General features: G+C 39.7%; 2 protein-coding genes across 13 annotated transcripts in view; one reads left to right on the top strand and one right to left on the bottom strand.

Annotated features, from left to right (window-relative positions):
* The window catches only part of LYSMD2 (LysM domain containing 2), a 29,774-nt gene extending 29,155 nt beyond the window's left edge, over positions 1–619 (top strand). For 3 of the 4 annotated variants that reach the window (XM_057722194.1, XM_057722196.1, XM_057722195.1), the window contains one exon: positions 64–613. In XM_057722194.1, coding sequence (XP_057578177.1) covers positions 64–106 — 43 coding nt within the window. In that variant the 3' untranslated portion in view covers positions 107–613. Of the gene's footprint in view, positions 1–63 lie in introns of all 4 variants that reach the window. The other variant, XM_057722193.1, reaches the window with a different exon arrangement.
* A 2,695-nt stretch (positions 620–3,314) lies between these two features.
* The window catches only part of SCG3 (secretogranin III), a 44,263-nt gene continuing 26,744 nt past the window's right edge, over positions 3,315–20,833 (bottom strand). For 8 of the 9 annotated variants that reach the window (XM_057724673.1, XM_057724666.1, XM_057724670.1 and 5 more), the window contains 3 exons: positions 20,575–20,712; positions 8,747–8,827; positions 3,315–3,912 (listed from right to left, as the gene is read on the bottom strand). In XM_057724673.1, the coding sequence (XP_057580656.1) occupies positions 3,794–3,912; positions 8,747–8,827; positions 20,575–20,712 (338 nt within the window). In that variant the 3' untranslated portion in view covers positions 3,315–3,793. The remainder of the gene's footprint in view (positions 3,913–8,746; positions 8,828–20,574; positions 20,713–20,833) is intronic. The other variant, XM_057724668.1, reaches the window with a different exon arrangement.

Raw genomic sequence — 20,833 nt, 5'->3', positions numbered from 1 at the left:
TATGTGTTAGTTTTCTGAGTACAGTTTTTAAACACTGATTTATGCTGTATTTCCTTTTTTCAGAGATGAAGAAAGTCCCTATGCAGCTTCCCTCTATCACAGTTAGATGATCAGGAGGCATGATCTAACTTGGATGAAGAGATGGTTGGATCATAAAGAAACCAACAACTGATGATTCAAAAGCATCCCTTTTGGATTCTGATAGCATACATCCTTAAATCACAATTAAGTAGTTCCACCTACGTCAATTGCACTGAAGTGACTAGTTCCCTCTGGCTTTGTATGATTTTCAGTCTTTATTATGGCATGATAGCAAAATTGTATCTTAAAGCTCATCACTTTTGTAGGTGGTGGTAGTTTTTAGACTAGGTTTTGTAAATACTAGTTGACATAAAGCCTCAAAGACTATTTACATATTCAGGCTAAAATCAATGTTTATCTCCTGAGAAATCCTAATTATGTGAAAAACATGGTTGCTGTTGAAGTGATGCTGATTTTGCTATGTGTTTATAACTTAAGTGCTATATATATATATTTCAATATATATTACATATTCTGTATGACTATAAAGAAACAAATTTTGTCTGCTATTTTGTAAAAATAAACTACAAAAGTCTGAATGAGAAAATAAACTATGTTTTCATATTTGAGTCTTCAATTTTTTCAACAAATGGGAATATTAAATTGATTTTTAAATTATAACTTTAAATGGTGACAGCTTCTCTACTTTAATGGTCCTTATTATTATAACTGCAGTTTTGAAAAAGGTTTCAATAATCTAAAAGCAGATAAATTGTAATTACTAGTAACCTTTGCATTTAAATAATATCTGACTTCATGTGTTTCAGATATAGTGAAAACATGGAATATATCAAAAGAAGAAGTAATCAACACCAAGACTAGACACACTGGTGAATTCTAGCTTAGATTTCATTGATAAGTCACTTTATAGAATGTTTTGCAGTCACTGTGCTCATTTGAATTGAAGGGTTAGGTTTTTATTCACATAATTTGTCTTACTTTTATATATGTACAGGTTACAGCAGTAAACTTTAAGCAATGTATTATTTACAATTAAATATTTTTTAATCTCCATTTCTATTCAAGAATCAGGTTAAATAAATCTTTAAGCTTCCACAAAAACTCATGTTCATCCCTTCCCAACATCCCAAAGGGAATCTGCTTTCTGTGAGGCAAGAAGGACCTTGTTTCCCTTCTCTTCTCCCTCTTTCCTCTTTCTTCATAATCTCCCTGCCTTGCTCCTCCAGGTCTTCCATTAAGCAGGGAACAGTGCCCTTAGGTGTTGGTGCAGCAGAACTTGCAGAAACAGAACTGCGCACATCCACTCCTTGAGACTGACCGACAGGGACATGAATGGAAAAACAATAGCTGTTTGCCCATGTCTCTTGTGTTTTGGGGGTGTTTCCTCATTATTTTTTCTCATGATAACCTCTCAGGTTTTTATTTCCATATTTTTTTCTCATGTTATTATCATCTTTGCTATAGGGTGATCTCTTTATCATGCTTTGCTATTTTCTTGTATCCACTAGTACCCGAACTATGAGGAGGTAGCTGGAAAAGCAGAAAACTGAAATAAAAAAATAAAGGCTGGGAAACAGTCACGTATGTAAGAAAAGGTCAAGGCCTCTTTAAAAAAAAAAAAAGCTCAGGAATTTTGTTCTTTAATGTAAAGAGTTTTTTAATACTCTTTAATATAAAATAATCTGAAATTTGAGCCTAATCCTAAAGACACAAAACAAATCCAAAAGCACTACCCAAAAGATACAAACTCAGATTTGAAATGAAGGCCACAATCTCAAAAACGTTTTTCTGAGTATTTTATTTTCGCCTAAGGTCTCTCTTAGTGATTCCTAGCCAAGACATCTCTCCCCTCGTCTTTAAGCTGCTAACAACTGAATGCCCTGAGGCCACCGCTGAACCCTTCTGGATTAAAGTCCTTTAGTCGCGGCCTTGCGCACAGAAGCGCTGCGGAGGAGGGAACTAAGACAAGGACGTGGGTTCTACTCCTAGCTTTACCACTTGTCTGCCATGGGAGTTTGAGCATGTCCAGTGGCCTTGTTGTGAGCTAGTTTCCTCACGTATAAAACAGACCTGAAACCCCCCTTTTGTCTCGGCTATCAGTAGGAGCTAATGAACGTCAAAATGCTCTGAAAGCTACAGTGAACTCCCTTAATGTCTTATTTTTGAAAATACTGCATAGGTATTTAGATAAGCTATAGAAAAGGGAATGGATAAAATGCTTGGGTTACAATCGGTTAATCTTCTCTACTGTAGAAGCAGTGAGTTTGGACTGCAGGCTATGGTGAAGTCGAGTCAGCCATGCTATCAGAGATGACTCATTCAAACAGCCTGACTCGCTGTGCTTTGGCAAGTATAGTTCGGGCAAAGATGTTTTGAGTTCCCTCTCACCATTCACCAGTGGGTACTGGCTCTTCTAGAACATATTGTTTTGTTTCTGTGTGTGTCAGGCTGTGGTTTTGTTTTTGCAGTTCTAGAGAGGGTGGGGAGGAGCAGCAGTGGTCTCCTCCCTGTGAAAACAGCCTCTCATAGCTTCCCTGTATGGTCCCCAGTCCTCACCAAAAACTGAATTCGAGGTAGGGGTGTTCAAGACAGGTGTCAGAAGCCATCTGAAGTAGTGACAGCTGATACACAAAGCATTATTTTTATGATTTTCAACTGAAATATATAGAAAAATATTTTATGTAATTAATTTATACTGAATAACACATTGTCGAAGCATTCTTTGGTTTGTTCATTGAAAACATTAACGCTTCTGGAGGACCTTGGGTCACCACTGTGTGTTGTTTCCAGGACTGTGTTTGTGGTGGTAGCTGAGCAAGAGGGGTTGCAGGGATCTGACATTCACTAACCCTGTCCTCTAGGGAAACTCATTTACCAGCTTTGGTTCACAGGGGAGGGAATGATTTTTATCTCTATATCTACACTACTTTCTGGCCCTCCTGCTGTCTGTTGAGAAACCTTGGCTTGGAACAAATTCAGTTTAGATAACTGAGGCCTGGCATCAATTTTTATCTTGCTTTATGTAGTGTTTATGACCTCGTTTGTCTTCTTGGAGAGTACATAAGTAGGTATCCCTCTTAAGAGAAAAACTCCATGTCTGAAAACTCACTCATAGAAAATGTTGAGAGTGGGGGGAAATTGTTAATAAATCCAGCAAATCCTCTGCCCATTCTTCAGGTTCCTTTTTGTGCCATTGGCCCTGATAGTGCCATTGGGCCTGATAAAGAGCCAGCAGGAGCAGGTGGAAAAGCAGATCGCTATATTTTAAGCTATAGAGGCTTTGAGGAAATGTGAATTTATTTCGGCTCCCCAAAGCAAAGAGGTATGGAAATGACATCTTGTAACAGAGATATTCTATGAGGTGCTGTGGTACCCAGCATGCCTTGAAAACAGAACCCCCTAATCCTTCAGGGGGTGCTTGTATGTGTGACACAGTGGGATGAGGATTCAGTTTTAAGTTCAGTCCATTACAGGCTTTTCCAACGCAACATATATCTGGTTATAAAATGTAAATCTATAAGGAAATAAGGATTCTACATACAAAATCTCAGCTTACATACAACTTTACTTTTCGGATAGTTTTTATGGCAAGAAAGCTATGTTTTAACCACTTCTAAAAGGTTAACTACTGTAAATTCAGCATTTTCTAATAATCCTTGGGTCAAATAACTTTAATCACAGAAGTAGAAGTGTTTTAAGCTACACTATGTTTTCTGAAACAGTTAAAAGACTCCTGGGTCGTTCGCCATGTTTACAGGCTGCTGTAAATACGCTTAATGGCATCGGCTTCTTCTTTGTCAAGGATGCCTTTCTCCACATAAGCATCAGCTTGTTGGTTGATGAAGTCCCTCATCTTTGAAAGGTCATAATCTGGAAAATATCATTAGAGTATCATGAGCAAAGACCAGGAAAGCACAGCCCATAACAGTGATTACCATCAGCGCAGAAGCATTTTGTAGAACACAAGTACTATGCCCTGTCTTTCACATTGGAAGGCATTTCAGTTCTTGGCATTTGCGCTGTAGTTTGCAGCTTCAAATCATGCGTCCATGTATTATTATTATCCCATTGCTCTTCATCACAACTTATCGAGGTATTCAGCTGGGGGAACAGCCCTCATTTGACCAGAGAGGGAACAGGCTCATAAACGAGGGCCTCACAAACTTTAATATTTATATCAATTACCTGGGACTCTCGGGCAGTTGCAGATTTGTATTCAGTAGGCCTGAGGTGGGGCCCCAGATTCTGCATTTCAAACAAGGTCTCAGGACACGCTGATGCTGCTGGTTCAGGAAACACACTTAGGGTAATGAGATCCTAAAGCTTAAGTGCCTTATTCCAGGTCACACAGCTAGTAAAAGTTATGGTCAGAACCAGGTGTTCTGACTTCTTGAACTTGTTACACTGGTTAAGCCCGTGTTTCTGTGACAACCCACTTGTTTCTCCACGTTAAGAATTACCTTGATTTTCATGTTGTTTGAATTATATGCACTGAGTGAAAAACGAAACCATAACCTCTTTGTGGTTCCTCTGTCCTACTTAAACAAAAAATATATGTAAACCATTGAACCACCCACAAAAAAAACAAAGAGATCCTCAACCAAGTAAGGAGGCTGCTGGTGGCATCTCTCTGAAGGCTTGAAAAAACCCACAGCTTCCCTTGATTCTTTGTGTTATATGCTAATTGTTTTAGAATATGGAAAATACAGAAACATGAAAATAAAATTTAAATCACCTGAATTCTATTAATCATTGATAACCACAGTGGATATTTTGTTCTATTTCCTTTTAGCTTTTCAATGTATCTATCTCAACCCAGTTACGATCATAGGGTACATTCAACCTTATAACTAACTCCTTTCACTCAGTTTACACAGTAAGCATTGATATTCCTCAGAAACACCATTTTTAATGGCTACATACAATACATCCTATGGAGGTGTCAAAATTAATGACACACATCCGCTATGGTTGGGCATGTAGGTCTTCCACATCATGGAGTACCTTGGGGAGACACCCTGCAGATTATGAGTTGCCTGAGGCTGAGTTTCTTGGGGGCCGTGCCATTCATCTCGGCCGTTGGCAGCCCCTGGAACAGAGCCCTGCCTTCTGTTAGTTTGTAAAGGGAAGAGAAAGGAGAGAGAGGGGTACAAATGCTGAGCATTCCATGACCACCCTTAGCTAGCCTGAATGGAACCTCAACCTGGGTCACTTGGGCATCTTTAAGCCCCTGCATGAAAGGAAAACCAGACTTGAAGAACCCCTCTACAAGCACCATGTGTTTATCATATCAAGGTGAGCTGAGGCTCAGAGAGAGGTTGTTTCCTTGCCACCCAGGAGGGCATTTGCTTCTTTTGGTTCGGCTTCGGCCATGAGGATTGAAGAGATAACTCCCAGCACTGGACACTTTGCAACCATCATCTTATTTGCTCCTCACAAAACCCCATGAGGAAAGCATTAGTGTCCCCGTTTCAGAGATGAAGCAACAGGACAGAGGAGGTAAGTCACTTCCTTGGGTCATAATAGAGTCAGGTTCTGAATTCAGGTCTGTCTGTAGTCACTGCTTTGACGATTCTACAGCCTTGAAGTAGCAAATATGAAGCATCTAACAAGTGCAGAACATCCATTAAGTGTTTGGCAGCCCTTTTTTTTTGTTTTTAATTTATTTTTGGCTGCATTGGGTCTGTTGCTGTGCATGGGCTTTCTCTAGTTGTGGTGAGTGGAGGCCATTCTTCATTGCGGTGCGTGGGCTTCTTAGCGCAGTGACGTCTCTTGTTGCAGAGCATGTTGCATGAGCAACTAAGACGCACAGGCTTAGTTGCTCCACAGCATGTGGGATCTTCCTGGACCAGGGATGAAACCCATGTCCCCTGCACTGGCAGGCAGATTCTTAACCACTGCACCACCAGGGAGCCCCTTGTTTTGGTTTTTGACTTTCCCTTTCGGGCATGAGTTAGAGAATCAAGCTGAGCGTACATTTTGTGTGCATCTCCCAAGCTGGTTCCTGACTGACTCATAGGGCACAAAGAGGCACCTTTTGATCATTGCTGGTTCTTCAGAATTGGTTCTGGGTCAATACCTTTAGTGGGACAAAAGGCAGACTCCCCAAAACAGCTGTGAAGAGGTCCACATGATTTCAATGGACAAACAGGAAAATATTTTGCTTTCTTTTGAAATGGAAAAATGGTCTCTTTATGACATGGCTGTCACTGTGTGCCATGGGAAAACTGGCATGGTGCAGAGGAAAGGCCATTGGAGTCCATCCTGGATCTGCCTAGCTGGCTGTTAGAGTACACTAGGAGTAGCTAACTTGCTATTTAAAAGAGGTTTTAAGTTTGTAAGGCTCAAAAGAGATAAGGGCTGTAATTCGCTTTTCTAAAAGTACAAACTTTGTTTTTAAAGCTGCATAAGATTTCATCATCATCCTCACTGTCACATCAGAGAGACTTCCCTTTCCTGGATTTAGGAAGGGGATTTAGGTCACCCAGGCCCCTATCAAGCAAAGGGCATCCACAGAGGTTAAGGAAGGTCAGAACTAACAGTAAGACTTCCTGCTCACACAGCTGCAGAAACTGTATGGCTCTAGGACTGGGCCCCCACAGGCTTTGAGAGATCCCCAAGTCAGGCAGAGCACATATTAAGGCAATGGAGGAAGAGCTCTCTGTTTCTGCCTTCAGAAGGGTGAACTGCACGTCACCCTCACTTTCTGGAGGCAGGAGGGAGCCTCAAACCCAACACTGTCATTCTGAAGTTTGCTCACAGAGCCTTCAGTGTGCATGCACTAGAGTTCCATGCTTTGTTTACTAGCTTGGTCGTTTCTGGAACTGGAAGATTGAATTGCAGGATGTTGCTGATTATGACCAGGAGTCAGATTCTTGTGTTAATTAGTGAAAGAAATAACATAAATACTCTAAATGGTTGGTCTATACAATTTACACTGGTTTGAGAATACATTTTGGTACATGCTGTATTACAATGATTCTAAGAGAAACTTAAATTTTTAAAAACTCTTTGCCATCATTGATGGCCTGTTATAACTTTTCTTCTGTAGTGGTACATGAAACAATGGTGCATTTTTCAATCAATGACAGATTTGCTGAAATACAGTTCATGTGAATTTTAATGGAACTGACAGCCTGGAAATTCACATCATTTTGAACCAAATAAAATAAAGTATGTGTGAAGACCTGATAATTGTTTCCATCCCATTCGACTTGTATGATCACAGGCTAAAGGGGTGCTAAAAATACATACCTCTTACTCCCACTGTGCTCTGTCTCATCGATTCTCAAACTTGGTTGCACACCGGAATCAAAGTTTAAAAAATACTAATGCCTGGGTCCTGCCCCTCAAGTCTGATTTAGTGGTCTTGTGGGCATTAGGATATCTGGAAACTTCACAGGTGATTTTAACGCATTTTCAAGTGTGAAAAGCACTGCTAATCTTATTTTAAAAACATCACTTTGCAACTGCTCTGGCCAGACACCTGGGAATCATACTAGACTCCTCTCTCCACATAGCTCTTGAGTTTCTCCCTTCTTCTTTATTTCCTCTGTGTTGCCTCGGTTTAAGCCCCATTATATCTGCTCCAGATCCTTGCCTCCTATCTCTAGCCTGGCTTCTGGGGTTTTATTTTTTCAGTCTGTAATCACACTGCTGCCAGATAGATTTCTCAGTCCTTAACCTAATTAAGCCCTGATTTAGTCTCCTCAGGCTAAAATTAACCTCCTTTGCAGGGTGCACAAGCCTCTTCCTGACTTGGCCGTGCCCACCTCCCCAGCCCTGCCTGCAGGTCCTCCCTGCAGACGTCAATGCTCCTGGGAAGCTGGCTCCAGTTCCCATAATGCATCACTCTCTTTTGTCCCTTTATGTCTTTGCATCTAGTGTTCCCTCTGCCTCCTTCTCTCCTCACTTGTAAATTCTTCCTTACCTTGCCAGCAAAGGCTTTCCTGCAGCCCTTTCTCCCAACGTAAGGAGACGTGCACCCTCCTCTTACCTCCTTTGCACCATCACGTTACCTGTGTTAGCCCTGAGCAGGGCCCGCCGGAGCTTTATTGATGGTGTGAGCAACCTGGCAGAGGGTGAGGGGGTGCATCTTGCAGTCTTTCCTATCTCTGGCACGCAGAACAGAGTCTGCTTCTGTGTTTTAAGTGTGTGAGCGACTACCTTCGTGACTGCAGGGTGCACCTAATATGTGCTCAGGAAATGTCTTTAAGATACTCCAAGAAAAGGTGGGGGGGGGGGTGGATAGACAAAACAAGATTGGCAAAATGTTGATAATTATTGAAGGTGGGTGATGGATGCATGGTAATTCATTATACTGTTCTCTCTGTTCTTGACATTTTTTATAATAAAATGGAAAAGAAAAGAAAATGCCTTTTCTCGAAAGGGTAATTTGAAAAATAAGAGAAATGGAGGTCTATTCCCTTCTGCATCTGAGAAGCACCTAGAGTCTTTTGGGCTCTGAGAGGGGACTTTAGCCTAGTTTGACTGTGGGACTCTTTAATAAGAGCCCCTGGGAATTCCCTGGTGGTCCAGTGGTTAGGACTCTATGCTTTCACTGCTGTGGGTCTGGGTTTGATCCCTGATTGGGGAACTAAGATTCCACAAGCCACTCAGCCAAAATAAATAAATAAATAAATAAAAATAAGGGCTCCTGACAGATGGGTGAAGTTCACAATTTGCAACTACACTAAATCCTTACCTTCTTTATTTTCTTTTTTGTTGTGTTTCTTCAACCATTCAATATTTTTTCTAATGGCTTCCAAATAGGCTTCTGTTTTCCCTGGAAAAGGCAAGAGAACCCATATTAAACACTCATAGAAAATATCATTGCATCTCTTTTTAAAGACCACGCTTATGTTTGAGACCATGAGCCAATATTGGACTTATCAAGCACCTGTGGGGGAGTGTTGCTAAGGAGGTGGCGTGCATATTTCTGTGGGTGGGTTGGATAAGAGTCCGGGAGGCAGGTCCAGGCTGGTAATGTCAAGGGACCATTATCCCCCAACACAAATAATACAGTTTGATGTCCTGGCAGAGAAGAGTTTTGATTCAGTTCACTGGATGGGTGGGTCCTTACCAGTCTCAGATTGGGTCATTTCCAGTTAGGGATGGTTCTTTCAAACTGAGGAATATTATCAGGTCAAGAAATGAATCAGAGTGGCACATACTTAAGACCCCATCACCAAACAAGTGATAAGTAAGTCCAAGTTCACGGCTTTGTGTAAGCTCTTATACAGGTCTTCTGCCCAATCTGTTAGGGAGTGTGTAAAAACTCAGATGAAGGGGAGACCTGGACCTCATTTCAAGGCTTGGATAGTGAACGTTAGAACTCGTTAGAGTAAAACGCCCCTGGATGTAAACATTCTCTGATGGGCTTTAAGTATGTCCGGAGAATACCAGGCATCACTGAAGTACCCATCCTGTGACCCCCTTTAGATGCACTGTTGTCTGCAAGTGGGTGTTATCATCAACTTAGGGATGAAGAGACTGAGACTCAGAGAGGCTGATTTGGCTGAGACCGCACAAGAAATAACAGCTGCAGTTTGGACTCTGGTCTGGCCAAGTTTCTGCTACCTGCACTATCTGAAAGATAAGACATATCCAGACATGAACACTGGTGTAGCTTTGTTCTGTCTCAGAGAAATCAACCATCCCCTTAATCAGGTGGGTCCCTAATGCTCAGTGTCTGTACCAAGAGATCAGGTGATCTGAAAAGTACTTGATGGCCTAAGAAGAGAGGCCTTCAAAGTGCAGGGCCTTTGCAGAAGCAACGGCTGCCAGAGCTCAGCGTGGTGACCATTTGTTCTGAACCCCTTTGAACTCTGTTACCTCTAGTCTACTGTCCAGACCTCTTGGTTGAGCCACCTGTACTGTGTGCCTACTAAGTGCCAGGGGCTGTGTTTTGTGCTCCAAAATACATTATCTATTTATTCTTTACAACAACGTTTTGAGGCAGGCCTCTTTAATCCCCATTCTAGAGGTGAAGAAACTGAGGCTTAGAGAGAGGAAGTAACGTGCTGAAGATCACAAGGCTAGCAAGTAGTAGAGCCAGGCTTGAATCTGAGTACATCTGACTCCAGTCCATGAACAGTAACATTGCCTTAAGATTTGCTGATGTTCCGGTTTCTACCACCACATTTGCCTAAGTGTCTTCCTGAGCATCTTTCTTCCTGATGTTGTAAGCCCACTCTTACCTCACCACTGGGGTTCCATGTTACCTGATCCCCAAAGAAGCACAAAGAAACTCCTTTGCAAAAAGGGATAAGTGGACAAAAGAAGAGAGCGCCAGTTTTAAGCCCCTATTCACTTCAATTGCCTGTGTAGAAAAAGCCTTGATTTTAACTCTTTGCTTTTAAGAATGTTAGAGCACGTGAAAGACCAATGTCCTCCTGACTGATGTTATAACATTGCAGCACAATGAATGTAAAGATTTTCATTGTCTGTTGCCCATTTGCTAAGAAGGTCATTGGATTTGGTAACAACAACATTAAAACAAATGAAAAACAAAATAAAAAAATGCAGCGTTCTTTATTTCAAATTAATTCAGTTAGAAAAAGCATCTTGAACAAGGAAAGAAATCTCAGTGTAGACTATTTCTAAAGAACGCAACTTCGTTATTTTTAAAGAATTTAAATTAAATTAGTGGTCCTCATAAGGCTTGCTTTAACTAATAGATAATAATGATTTGTTATTAGCACATCGGGTAATTAGGGCTTCTCAAACTTTTGAGGATGTGTGAAAATAGTCTTGAATAACTTTAAGCATTCTTCCCACAATCTTACCTATGATATCATATCCTAATATGGAGAGTTTATTTTTAATTTTTTTTATTTTTAAAATTTATTTTATTGAAGTATTGTTGATTTACAATGTGTGAATTTCTGCTGCACAGCAAATTGATTCAGTTATACATACATATATATACACACACACACATATGTATGTACATTCTTTTTCATATTCTTTTCCATTATGGTTTATCACAGGATATTGAATAATTTCCCTGTGCTATATAGTAGAACCTTGCTGTTTATCCACCCTATATATAATAGTTTGCATCTGCTAGTCCCAAAATCCCAATCCATCCTTCCTGCCACTGGCAATCCCAAGTCTATTTTCTATGTCTATGAGTCTGTTTCTAAGTTCATTTGTGTCATATTTTAGATTTCACATATAAGTGATATCATATGGTACTTGTCTTTCTCTTTCTGATTTACTTCACTCAGTATGATAATCTCTAGGCCCATCCATGTTGCTGCAAATGGCATTATTTCAATCTTTTTTATGGCTGAGTAGTATTCCATTTATGTACTACATCTTCTCTATCCATTTATCAGTTGATGGACATTTAGGTTATCTCCACATCTTAGCGATTGTGAATAGTGCTGCTCTAAACACTGGGGTGCATTTACCTTTTTGAATTAGAGTTTTGTCTGGATATACACCCAGGAGTGGGATTGCTAGATCATATGGTAATTCTATTTTTAGCTTTTTAAGGATAATACTAATAAGTATACTGTTTTCCATGGTGGCTGCACAAATTTACAATCCCACCAACAATGTTGGAGGGTCCCCTTTTTTTCACACCCTGTGGCAAGCTTATTTGAGAAAAGGAATATTACAGCTTGGACTCTGTTTAGATACTGTATTAAAAATTCTGGGGCTTCCCTGGTGGCACAATGGTTAAGAATCTGCCTGCCAATGCAGGAGACAAGGGTTCGAACCCTGGTCTGGAAAGATCCCGCATGCTGTGGAGTAACTAAGCCCGTGTGCCACAACTACTGAGCCTGTGCACCTAGAACCCGTGCTCTGCAACAAGAGAGGCCACTGCAATAAGAAGCCTGCGCACTGCAATGGAGAGTAGCCCCTACTTTCCACAAGTACAGAAAGCCCGTGTGCAGTGAAGACCCAATGCAGCCAATAAATAAAAAATAAAATAAATAAATAAATTTTAAAAAATTCTGAATTAGGAAAGAAAAATATAAATATGAGGTTTTGGCCATAGTGTAGCAGACACTGTTGATTCCCCATCCTCATACTTCCCTTTTTCCAGACATGCTAATGGAGGAGCCCTCAGCCAATAATGGACAGAGTGCACAGATATACACCCCAGCTTCCTTACTGTTTGGGCTTGCTCTGCATGTTCCCCAGAGGTCCTCACGGGACGGAGCCCCACAGCCCACAGCTGAAATCTGCTCTTTTTTTTTATTCCTTATATGAATTTACTTTTTTTTTTCCGTAACAAAAATACCTTTATTGCTTTTCACAAGCTCAGTGTTAAGAAAAATAACAAGCAACAACAGAGGATAGTACAAGCAATTTGAGCCTGCAGTCAAAAAAATCACTATTATTAGTGCTTGATCAGTATCTGCCTAGATATCTTTCTATGCATAAGATCCAATACTCAAATACGCTTTTCCAAACATGTGATTGCAATCTGCCTTGCGATGTATGTGGATCTCCCACAATATATTTTGTCCACTGAAGCCTGCTCATTAACACACCGTAGTGGCTTCTTTCCCTTCCCTGTCTCATGGACCCATCCCCCAGTAAAGCTTCCTGGGGTCACCTCCCAATTAAAAACTCGACCTCAAATCCTCCTCTCAGGGTCCGCTTTGGAGGGAACCCAACCTAAGACCATTGGAAATAGGGGATTCAGCGGCATCTTGTCAGGTTGCTTTTTTGCTCAGTGACCAATTACCTATAAAAACGGTGTTGAATTTTAAAAAGCATGGAATGCATGAAAAATGATTTTATTCACCATATTGACGTTATCAGCCCACAACAAAGAATGAATTTACTGCAGCTTAAAGAAAGCTGGACTGTAATCCATTGAAAGACTACTATCTCATGGATCATAACATACATGATTAGAGCAGTTTCTCTAACTTAAAATATAATGCTCCTCACCCCCATCACCCTCATTCCCATTTTCTGCTTTATTTTTATCCACAGTATTGTATCACTTTCTATGGTATCATATAACTTAGTAAGCTTATTGTCTTCCTCCCTTAGAAACATTTCTTGGTTGCTGATGTACCCCCATGCCTAGAATACAGCCTGATACATAGTAGGCACTCAGCAAATATTTGTTGAGTGAGTAAACGAATGAAGCCTTCTTTGATAGAAGTTAATCATGATCAGAAGATTGTTTGGTGAGCATGGAATCCAAACTAGGGAAACAACAATTTTTAAAAAGAATCAGTGGTATAAGTCTTCCTTCTTCCCTTCCTTCTTCTCTTCCTCCCTCCCTCTCTCCCGCCTCCCACCCTTCCTTCCTCAAAAAAATGGTTTATTTACAAGACTTGAAATGTAATGGATTCTGAATTTAAATGATAGTTACATCAGAAACAATTTAAAACACCTACAAATGTGCTAAACACACTATATCCATATGTCACTTAATCTTCACAGAGCTGTATGAAATAAGCATTATTATTCCCATTTCACTCATGAGGAAACTTGGGCTCAGAGAGACTAAGTGATGTGCCCAAGCAGACAGCTGAGTAAGGGTCAGAGCCTGGTCTTGAACCAGAATGAATCTGGAAACTCTAATGAGTGGAACTGGGTAAAATTCACCTTTTAGACTAGAGATTTAGTGCCTGTTGTTGTCATTACCAAACTGGCCAACAGGCACTGGTTCTCAAACTTGGCTGCACACTGGAATCACTTGGGGGAGCTTTTAAAAATCCTGATGCCCGGATCACTCCTCATGCCAATTACATCAGAATATCTGAAGGAGGGACTAAGTATCAGGATTTTTTTTAAAGAATCCTATGATGATTTGAATGTGGGGCAAAGTCTGGGAACCACTTCCACTGGTACTGGACCTCCACACATTGGCTGGGGCCCTGGAAACAACGGGAATAAAATCAGGTGTTCCTCTGCTCTTAGAGAGAAGCAGCTGGCTGCTATTTACATTTTCTCTTCTCAGGAGCTGTAAAGCAAATCTTTTGTTTACACAGTGTGCAGTGAAAGCCCATGAGAGTCCACTTTGGAAAGCTGGCCTATTTTTTCAAATTAATTTCAACTTCCTTCGGAAAAAAATAGCTCATAGCTGAGGTAATATGGCACAAGCCTTAAAACATATGCCGAAGCAGATGGGAAGAGGGCCAGAATCAAGATGCAGCCCTGCGTTTCTGGCTGTTCTGGTTCTCTGAAAAAGAAATATCCTTTTTTATATATGAATTTGTCCTGATCCTGATATGCTCCCCTGATCTGCAAACAACCGCCTCCAAAACAACAACAGCAACTCTGTAGAAATCAGTAGGTTTAACCTACTAAATATTGGCTATACTAAAGATATTAGATATTCAAAAAGAGTACTTATGAAAATTGATATGCATAAAATTCTGTAAAGTAAAGAGTATATGATTATAGGTTTGAACAAAGCAACTGATACTGGTATCATGGATGTCAAGGTAGGCCCCAGAGCCATTCAATTAAAGGATTTGAGTGAGGAATTCCCTGGCAGTCCAGTGGTTAGGACTTGGTGCTTTCACTGTCCAGGTCCAGGTTCAATCCCTTGTCAGGGAACTAAGATCCTGCAATCTGTGCAACATGGCCAAAAAAAGAGAAGAATTTGTGTAAAATAATGCCATTTGACATGGCTGCAAGATGCAGCATGGGATGCTGGGATGAGCACTTGTGGGAGTCAAAGGACAGAAGTTCAAGGCCCAGCCCTGCCACTCTGCCTATGAGCTCTTGGGCAAAAGTCAGTTCATCTTCTGAGCCCTGGTTTACTTATTTGTAAATAAGGAGTGAATTCTGAAAAGAAAATCTGTGGTTTCTACATATGAGGAGAAATTCTCCTTTGCTGTCCTGGAAAATCCTGTGTTGGTGGTAGGTCTCCGGCCTGCCTTAGCTTGCGGCACACTTGCTGATTCATAGGGAAGAAGATGGCCTCGCTATTTTTTGGACATTTCTAGCAGAATGCCTTGGGCCTTGAATAAAGGCACAAATGGCACAAATTTTCTCCTCTTGTGTTGCTTTAAAAATAAAAGCATCCGTATGTGTTAGTCAACTTATTATCAATTTGTTAATTAAATAAGCTGCTTTCTCTTTTCTGGTTTCTGTAAAGAAGATATGGGAATGATAGGATATTTAAGGGAAAGTTATCTTAGAGATCACCTTTTCAACTTAATTCCATTATTTAACCATAAACTTGACAAATGATAGCACTGGAATGAGTTTATGCGTATTGTAATGCTTATTTCACCCCTTGGAAGATTTTTTAAAAAGATTTTCAGTGACTCATAGGGCAGAAGTGAATGAGTAAACATCAAACTGGCAAAAAGAGCCAAACTTAGATCATGCAATAAACCTTTAAAGTTCTTTGGTCTACAGAGAGCAATTTATTTGAAAAATTAAACACCTTTATAGACATGGTTGTAATTAGAGTACATTTGATTTCATTGGCATATCCCTATATTTAGGAATAATGATCAAATCATTCAAATAACTGCACCAACTAGAAATCAATATCTTAGGACTTCCCTGGTGGTGCAGTGGTTAAGAATCTGCCTGCCAATGTAGGGGACACGGGTTTGATCCCAAGTCGGAAGTTCCCACAAGCTGAGGAGCAACTAAGCCCATGAGCCACAACTACTGAGCCTGTGCTCTAGACCCCAAGAGCCACAACTACTGAGCTCGCGTGTGCTGCAACTACTGAAGCTTGTGTGCCTAGAGCCCATGGTCTGCAACAAGAGAAGCCCTTGCAATGAGAAGCCCATGCACCGCAACGAAGAGTAGCCCCCGCTTGCTACAACTAGAGAAAGCCCACACACAAGACACAATGCAACCAAAAAATAAAAAAAAAATGAATAAACAAACTTAAAAAAAAAAGAAATCAATATCTTAAAATATTATCCTTAGTGTGAGTCCCTGTAGAAAGCAAGAGTTTAAATAGTCTAAAATATATTCAAAGGTGAATGTGTCATTTTTCATCGCTGGTAGTTAAATTGGATTTTTTACATTTAGCCTGAAGTGAGATGCATGTAAACTTGCTTTGTAAGTTGAAGAGTGATATAAATGTAGGCTATTTTTGTTTTTGTTGTTATTCCTCTTCCTCACAGGCCCCAGCATATGCTTGGCATGGTTAATCAATATTTACTGTGATTAGACGGGCCATCAATTCACATCATAAGACCAAAACAGACACTGTGATTAGACGGGCCATCAATTCACATCATAAGACCAAAACAGACTTCTTACAGATATCCCTGCCAATGTGTCCTGCTTATAATTAATTCCTTACGTGGTTTTAGCTGAGCCATTACCTCATCTCTTGCTCTGCTCTGTAACATCCTCCAGCTTTCTCTCTGAAGGGAGCCTGTTCTACACGCTCCTGACTCATCAGTAAGGGAGATACGTATGTGGCTCGTGTTGTACTTGCCTACATATGACTTAAGGCCTATTCTTAGGTCATTTCAGAGCTTGCTTGAGTCCTCAAAGGCAGGCATTGGTCCTTAAATTCCTTCTGTAGCTTTCTGAGCACAGTGCCAGACATGTCATTGGAATAAATGTCTCAAGAAACCCAGCCAACCCTGCCTTCACTCACATGGATTCTTTTATTTTTCTGCCTAGAGGCAACAGGTGTTTTCTCACTGGGTTTTATAACAGAGAAGCAAAATAATCTTTGAGAAAAGTGAAAATAAAGCAACTGTGAATACAAAGATATATGTCATAATATGTCCTTTCGGGCATTAGTTACATCTTTTCCAAGAAATGTTGGCCCTTGGCTTAAGCTCAGTTTGGTGATTTCTAAACTGTACTAAAATCTTTCTTATCCCAGAGTAAATAGGATCAGAGGCAGCATGAATAAATTAAGTCTCTAAATAATGGGGGGGGGATTAATTTTAGCCCCAATTCCCGATCCTTTTCCTAATGTTTCAGGAGAGCCATTACAAAGATGAACACTAATTGGATGGAGTTTTACTCTTCTCTCTCCCCATTATTACCTGACAGAAATCCTAATGAGAAATCTAACCTCATCATTAGTCTCCAAACACTCACATCCTAAATAGGAAGTAGTGTGCTACCAAAACCCAACTCCTTCATATTCCTTTTTTACATAATGCTTTCTTAAAACAAAGAGACCTGGCAGAACCCATCGCTAGGGATATTTGCACAGTGATGTAAGGCACAGTCCTAAGAGATGAGCACGCTGTCTCAGCGAGTCAGTTGACCTAGATGATGGCTGGCTGTGTTCTAGGGAAGGACAGGCATCACATGTGGGCTGCTCCCAGAGGAGATGATCCAGGCACGAGGAGATGATCCAGGCACACTGAGCTGTATTCCTTTGTGCTGCCCAATTCCTAGCTCTCTATCTCAGGCCACAGGACCACTCTTTTCCTGGTTAGCTATCTTTCAGAAGTTCACCACTCATCCTCCACCTCACATCCATTAGGGTGGCTACCATAAAAACAAAGCAAAACAAAAAATCACCAGGAAATAAAAGTGTTGGTGAGGATGTGGAAAAATTGGAACGTTTGCACACTGTTGGCAGGACCGTAAAAGGGTGAAATCATTAAGGAAAACAGTGGTTTCTCAAAAAATTAAAAATAGAATTAACATAAGATCTAGAAATTCCACTTCTAGGAATGTTCCCCCTGCCCAAATTGAATATTTTTGAGTCTTGAGATATTTGTATACCCATATTCAGAGCAGCATTATTTACAATAGCTAAAAGGTGGAAGCAACACAAGTGTCCATAGATAGACGGATAAACAAAATGTGGTATATATATTCCACAGACTATTAGCCTGAAAAAGGAAGGAAATTCTGACACATGTTACAACATAGATGAAGCTTGAGGACATTATGTTACGTGAAATAAGCTGGCCACAAAAGAACAAATACTGCATGATTCTGCTTATCTGAAGTACCTAGAGTAGTCAAACTCAGAGAGACAGAAACTAGAATGGTGGTTTTGCCAGGGGCTGAAGAGGCAGGAGGAATGGGGAGTTACTATCTAATGAGCATAGAGTTTCAGTTTTGCAAGATGAAAAGAGTTCTGGAAATGGATGGTGGTGATAGTAGCACAATAATATGAATGTACTTAATGCCACTGAACTGTACACTTAAAAATGTTAGGATGATAAATTTTATGTTATGTATATTTTACTACAGTTTTTAAAAGATATTAAAAAAATGTTTACCACTCATCCAAAGTGGGCTTAGGGTTGAGTGGAAGTATCAAGGCAGCATGACTGTTCAGCAAAGGTGACACATATATCACCAATTTCCCCTTTCCACGCCCACGACAAACATTATTAATCATTGCACCATTCTTTCCTCCTGAGTCCAGATGCAACCTCATAACCTTTCCCAACATAGGTTACTACCAGTTAGAGTTGACGTGTCAGCTACGTCAATATAGGAGAAAATTGTGATGGTGTGTGAAATCCATCCTAAAGAAAAGAAGGGTGCAATAATCTAAAACTTCATGAGATGGGAAAAATCAACATAAACTTTATATATTAAGAAAAAATTTCTTTTTTGGCCCTGTCTTGAAAAGTCCCCATAGCTGAAATACAAGCAATACCTCTGGCCAACATCACCACTCATTTGAACTCATATAACTCAGGTTTGATTTTTCTATATTTTCTACATAAAAGAACCAGAACTTTTTGAAGGAGAATTGATTTCAAGTCTTGGGACTGGAAAACTCAGAAAAATTCAGGTATAGAATAGCCTGTTTAGGAGTTTGGGATTAACAGATACATACTACTATATATAAATAGATAAACAACAAAGTAACTATATTCAATATCTTATAATACCCTCTAATGGAAAAGAATCTGAAACAGAATATATATATATGTATATATACACATATATGAATTCCTTTGCTGTACACCTGCAACTAATACAACATTGTAAATCAACTATACTTCAATTAAAAAAAAAAGATAACAGCCTGTTGTTGCCAGACAGCACAGATGCTTTAAAAGCCACTGGGTACAGTACTAAAAAGACAAAGGAAAAACTTGGATCCAGAGTTCCTACTGCACAAGCTACACCAGAAAAATCAATATCGCCATCACTATCATCATCAACTGGAACAACTTACATAAAAGGGGGAAGTTAATATAAAGTGTTAACAAAGAGAGTACTAATATCAAAGAGAAAGAGTTTGTACTTTTATTGCTGTTATTAAGTTACAAAGATTTAAATACATAGCTAGTTTCTTTTCATCTTAATGCACAGACACTGTGTATTAAGCATGGGTCTCTTATCAGGTAGGACTGTGAACCTGTTTCTATCTCTATGAACAGGAGAGATTGGGAACTTGTATGTGGCCCAAGCAGTCTCTTCAAAATTAAGAGCTATACTGCGAAGATGATCAGCTTTTGTGGTCTCGTATCATATTACAGAAAGGAATAAGCAAAGTCTGTCAGTTCATTGCCATTAACGATTATATGTAATAAACAGTGAAAGGGGAGTCCAACGGTGTGTTTCCAGATGATAAATTAGCTGAATGTCACACTCACTACCCCCTCCCCCAAGAGAACAATGACCCACTCCCTCAGCTTCCAGGGAATGAAACCTCTATATGACCCCACTAATGAGATACAAATAAGATATAAATAAGGTTCCAATTATACCAAAGAGTTCAATGTATCATAATGACAAAAACATAAAGTAGGTTTAAGCCATCTGTTCACAACTTCTGGTAAAGACACTGAGTTTCAGAAAAAGAATATCTTAAGAGACAGATGAAAATTTTCCATGATGTAACCAGCACACTTTGTAATTAAAGGGGCTCAAAACACTGGACTATGTAACCAGATCCCACATCCTGACCTGAAATCAGAGGGTTAATGACTTTGAACTTGCAACTTCATAGGGTCTCCTTCTCTGAGGGATGGTAAAGTTTCTCAAAACCTCGGAAGATGTAAACTTATATCATATAGACTTACTAGAGCTGAGTAAAAATTTGACCCCAGGAATGTGTAAGAATAAGGATAAAAAGTTTTATAATTACTGGGCTAGTTTAGTGTTTGCTTTTTTTTCTTGTTAAGGTATTTAGGTTATTTAAGGAAATTTAATATATTTGATTTATGATTTTTAATCAAGTCCTTGAAGGTGTCAGATTGCAATTACTATAAATGATTAGGAAAATTTGCTTTGTTAAATCCATAAATTTTGATGGCTTTGTTAAAGTAGTATGTGACTATTAAGAGTGTCAATTATGTTGTTTATTTAAATATTGCTTAATAAATTCATAAGATCATTAATTGGACATTGAACAATGCACAAATGGTCGTGAGTGTTTCTCTCCAAGTGAAAAAGCCGATTGGACACTAAAGATCATCAAAAGATGAAACCAATTTGCCATTCCAGGAGACTAAAGACCATTAAAAAAAGATTGCTATTCAAATAAAGGCACCACATGCTAAATCTTTTCTATACAGATGGTGTTAATTTCTCAGATTTGGTGGGGCTTGCCTTTCAGCTGACCCTTCAAGTGAAAGTTTTTGCTTCCCCAATTTCATTGTCAATGTAGAGCTGTCAATTCCATACCTTTTGGCTCATCTGTCTTTCCTCTTGGGTTGGAGTCATCATCTTTTGTGGAATCCTTCAAGGTTCCATATTCCTTTTCCATCTTAGCAGCTTCTTCCTTGGTACTATCTGTTTCTTCATGACTCTTCTCTGATGGCACTGTAATCAGATATTTACTGTTATAACCCTATTTCCTACCTATTAATTAATTTCTAGTGTAGAAGTAAATTTTATTGAAAAGATTTAGTTTGAGATCAGATCATTCTTTGGGCTGAAAGGG

The sequence above is a fragment of the Hippopotamus amphibius genome, chromosome 2, assembly GCF_030028045.1.
Source record: "Hippopotamus amphibius kiboko isolate mHipAmp2 chromosome 2, mHipAmp2.hap2, whole genome shotgun sequence".
In the NCBI taxonomy this organism is placed as follows: Eukaryota; Metazoa; Chordata; class Mammalia; order Artiodactyla; family Hippopotamidae; genus Hippopotamus; species Hippopotamus amphibius.
This window is presented reverse-complemented; position numbering and strand designations above follow the sequence as displayed.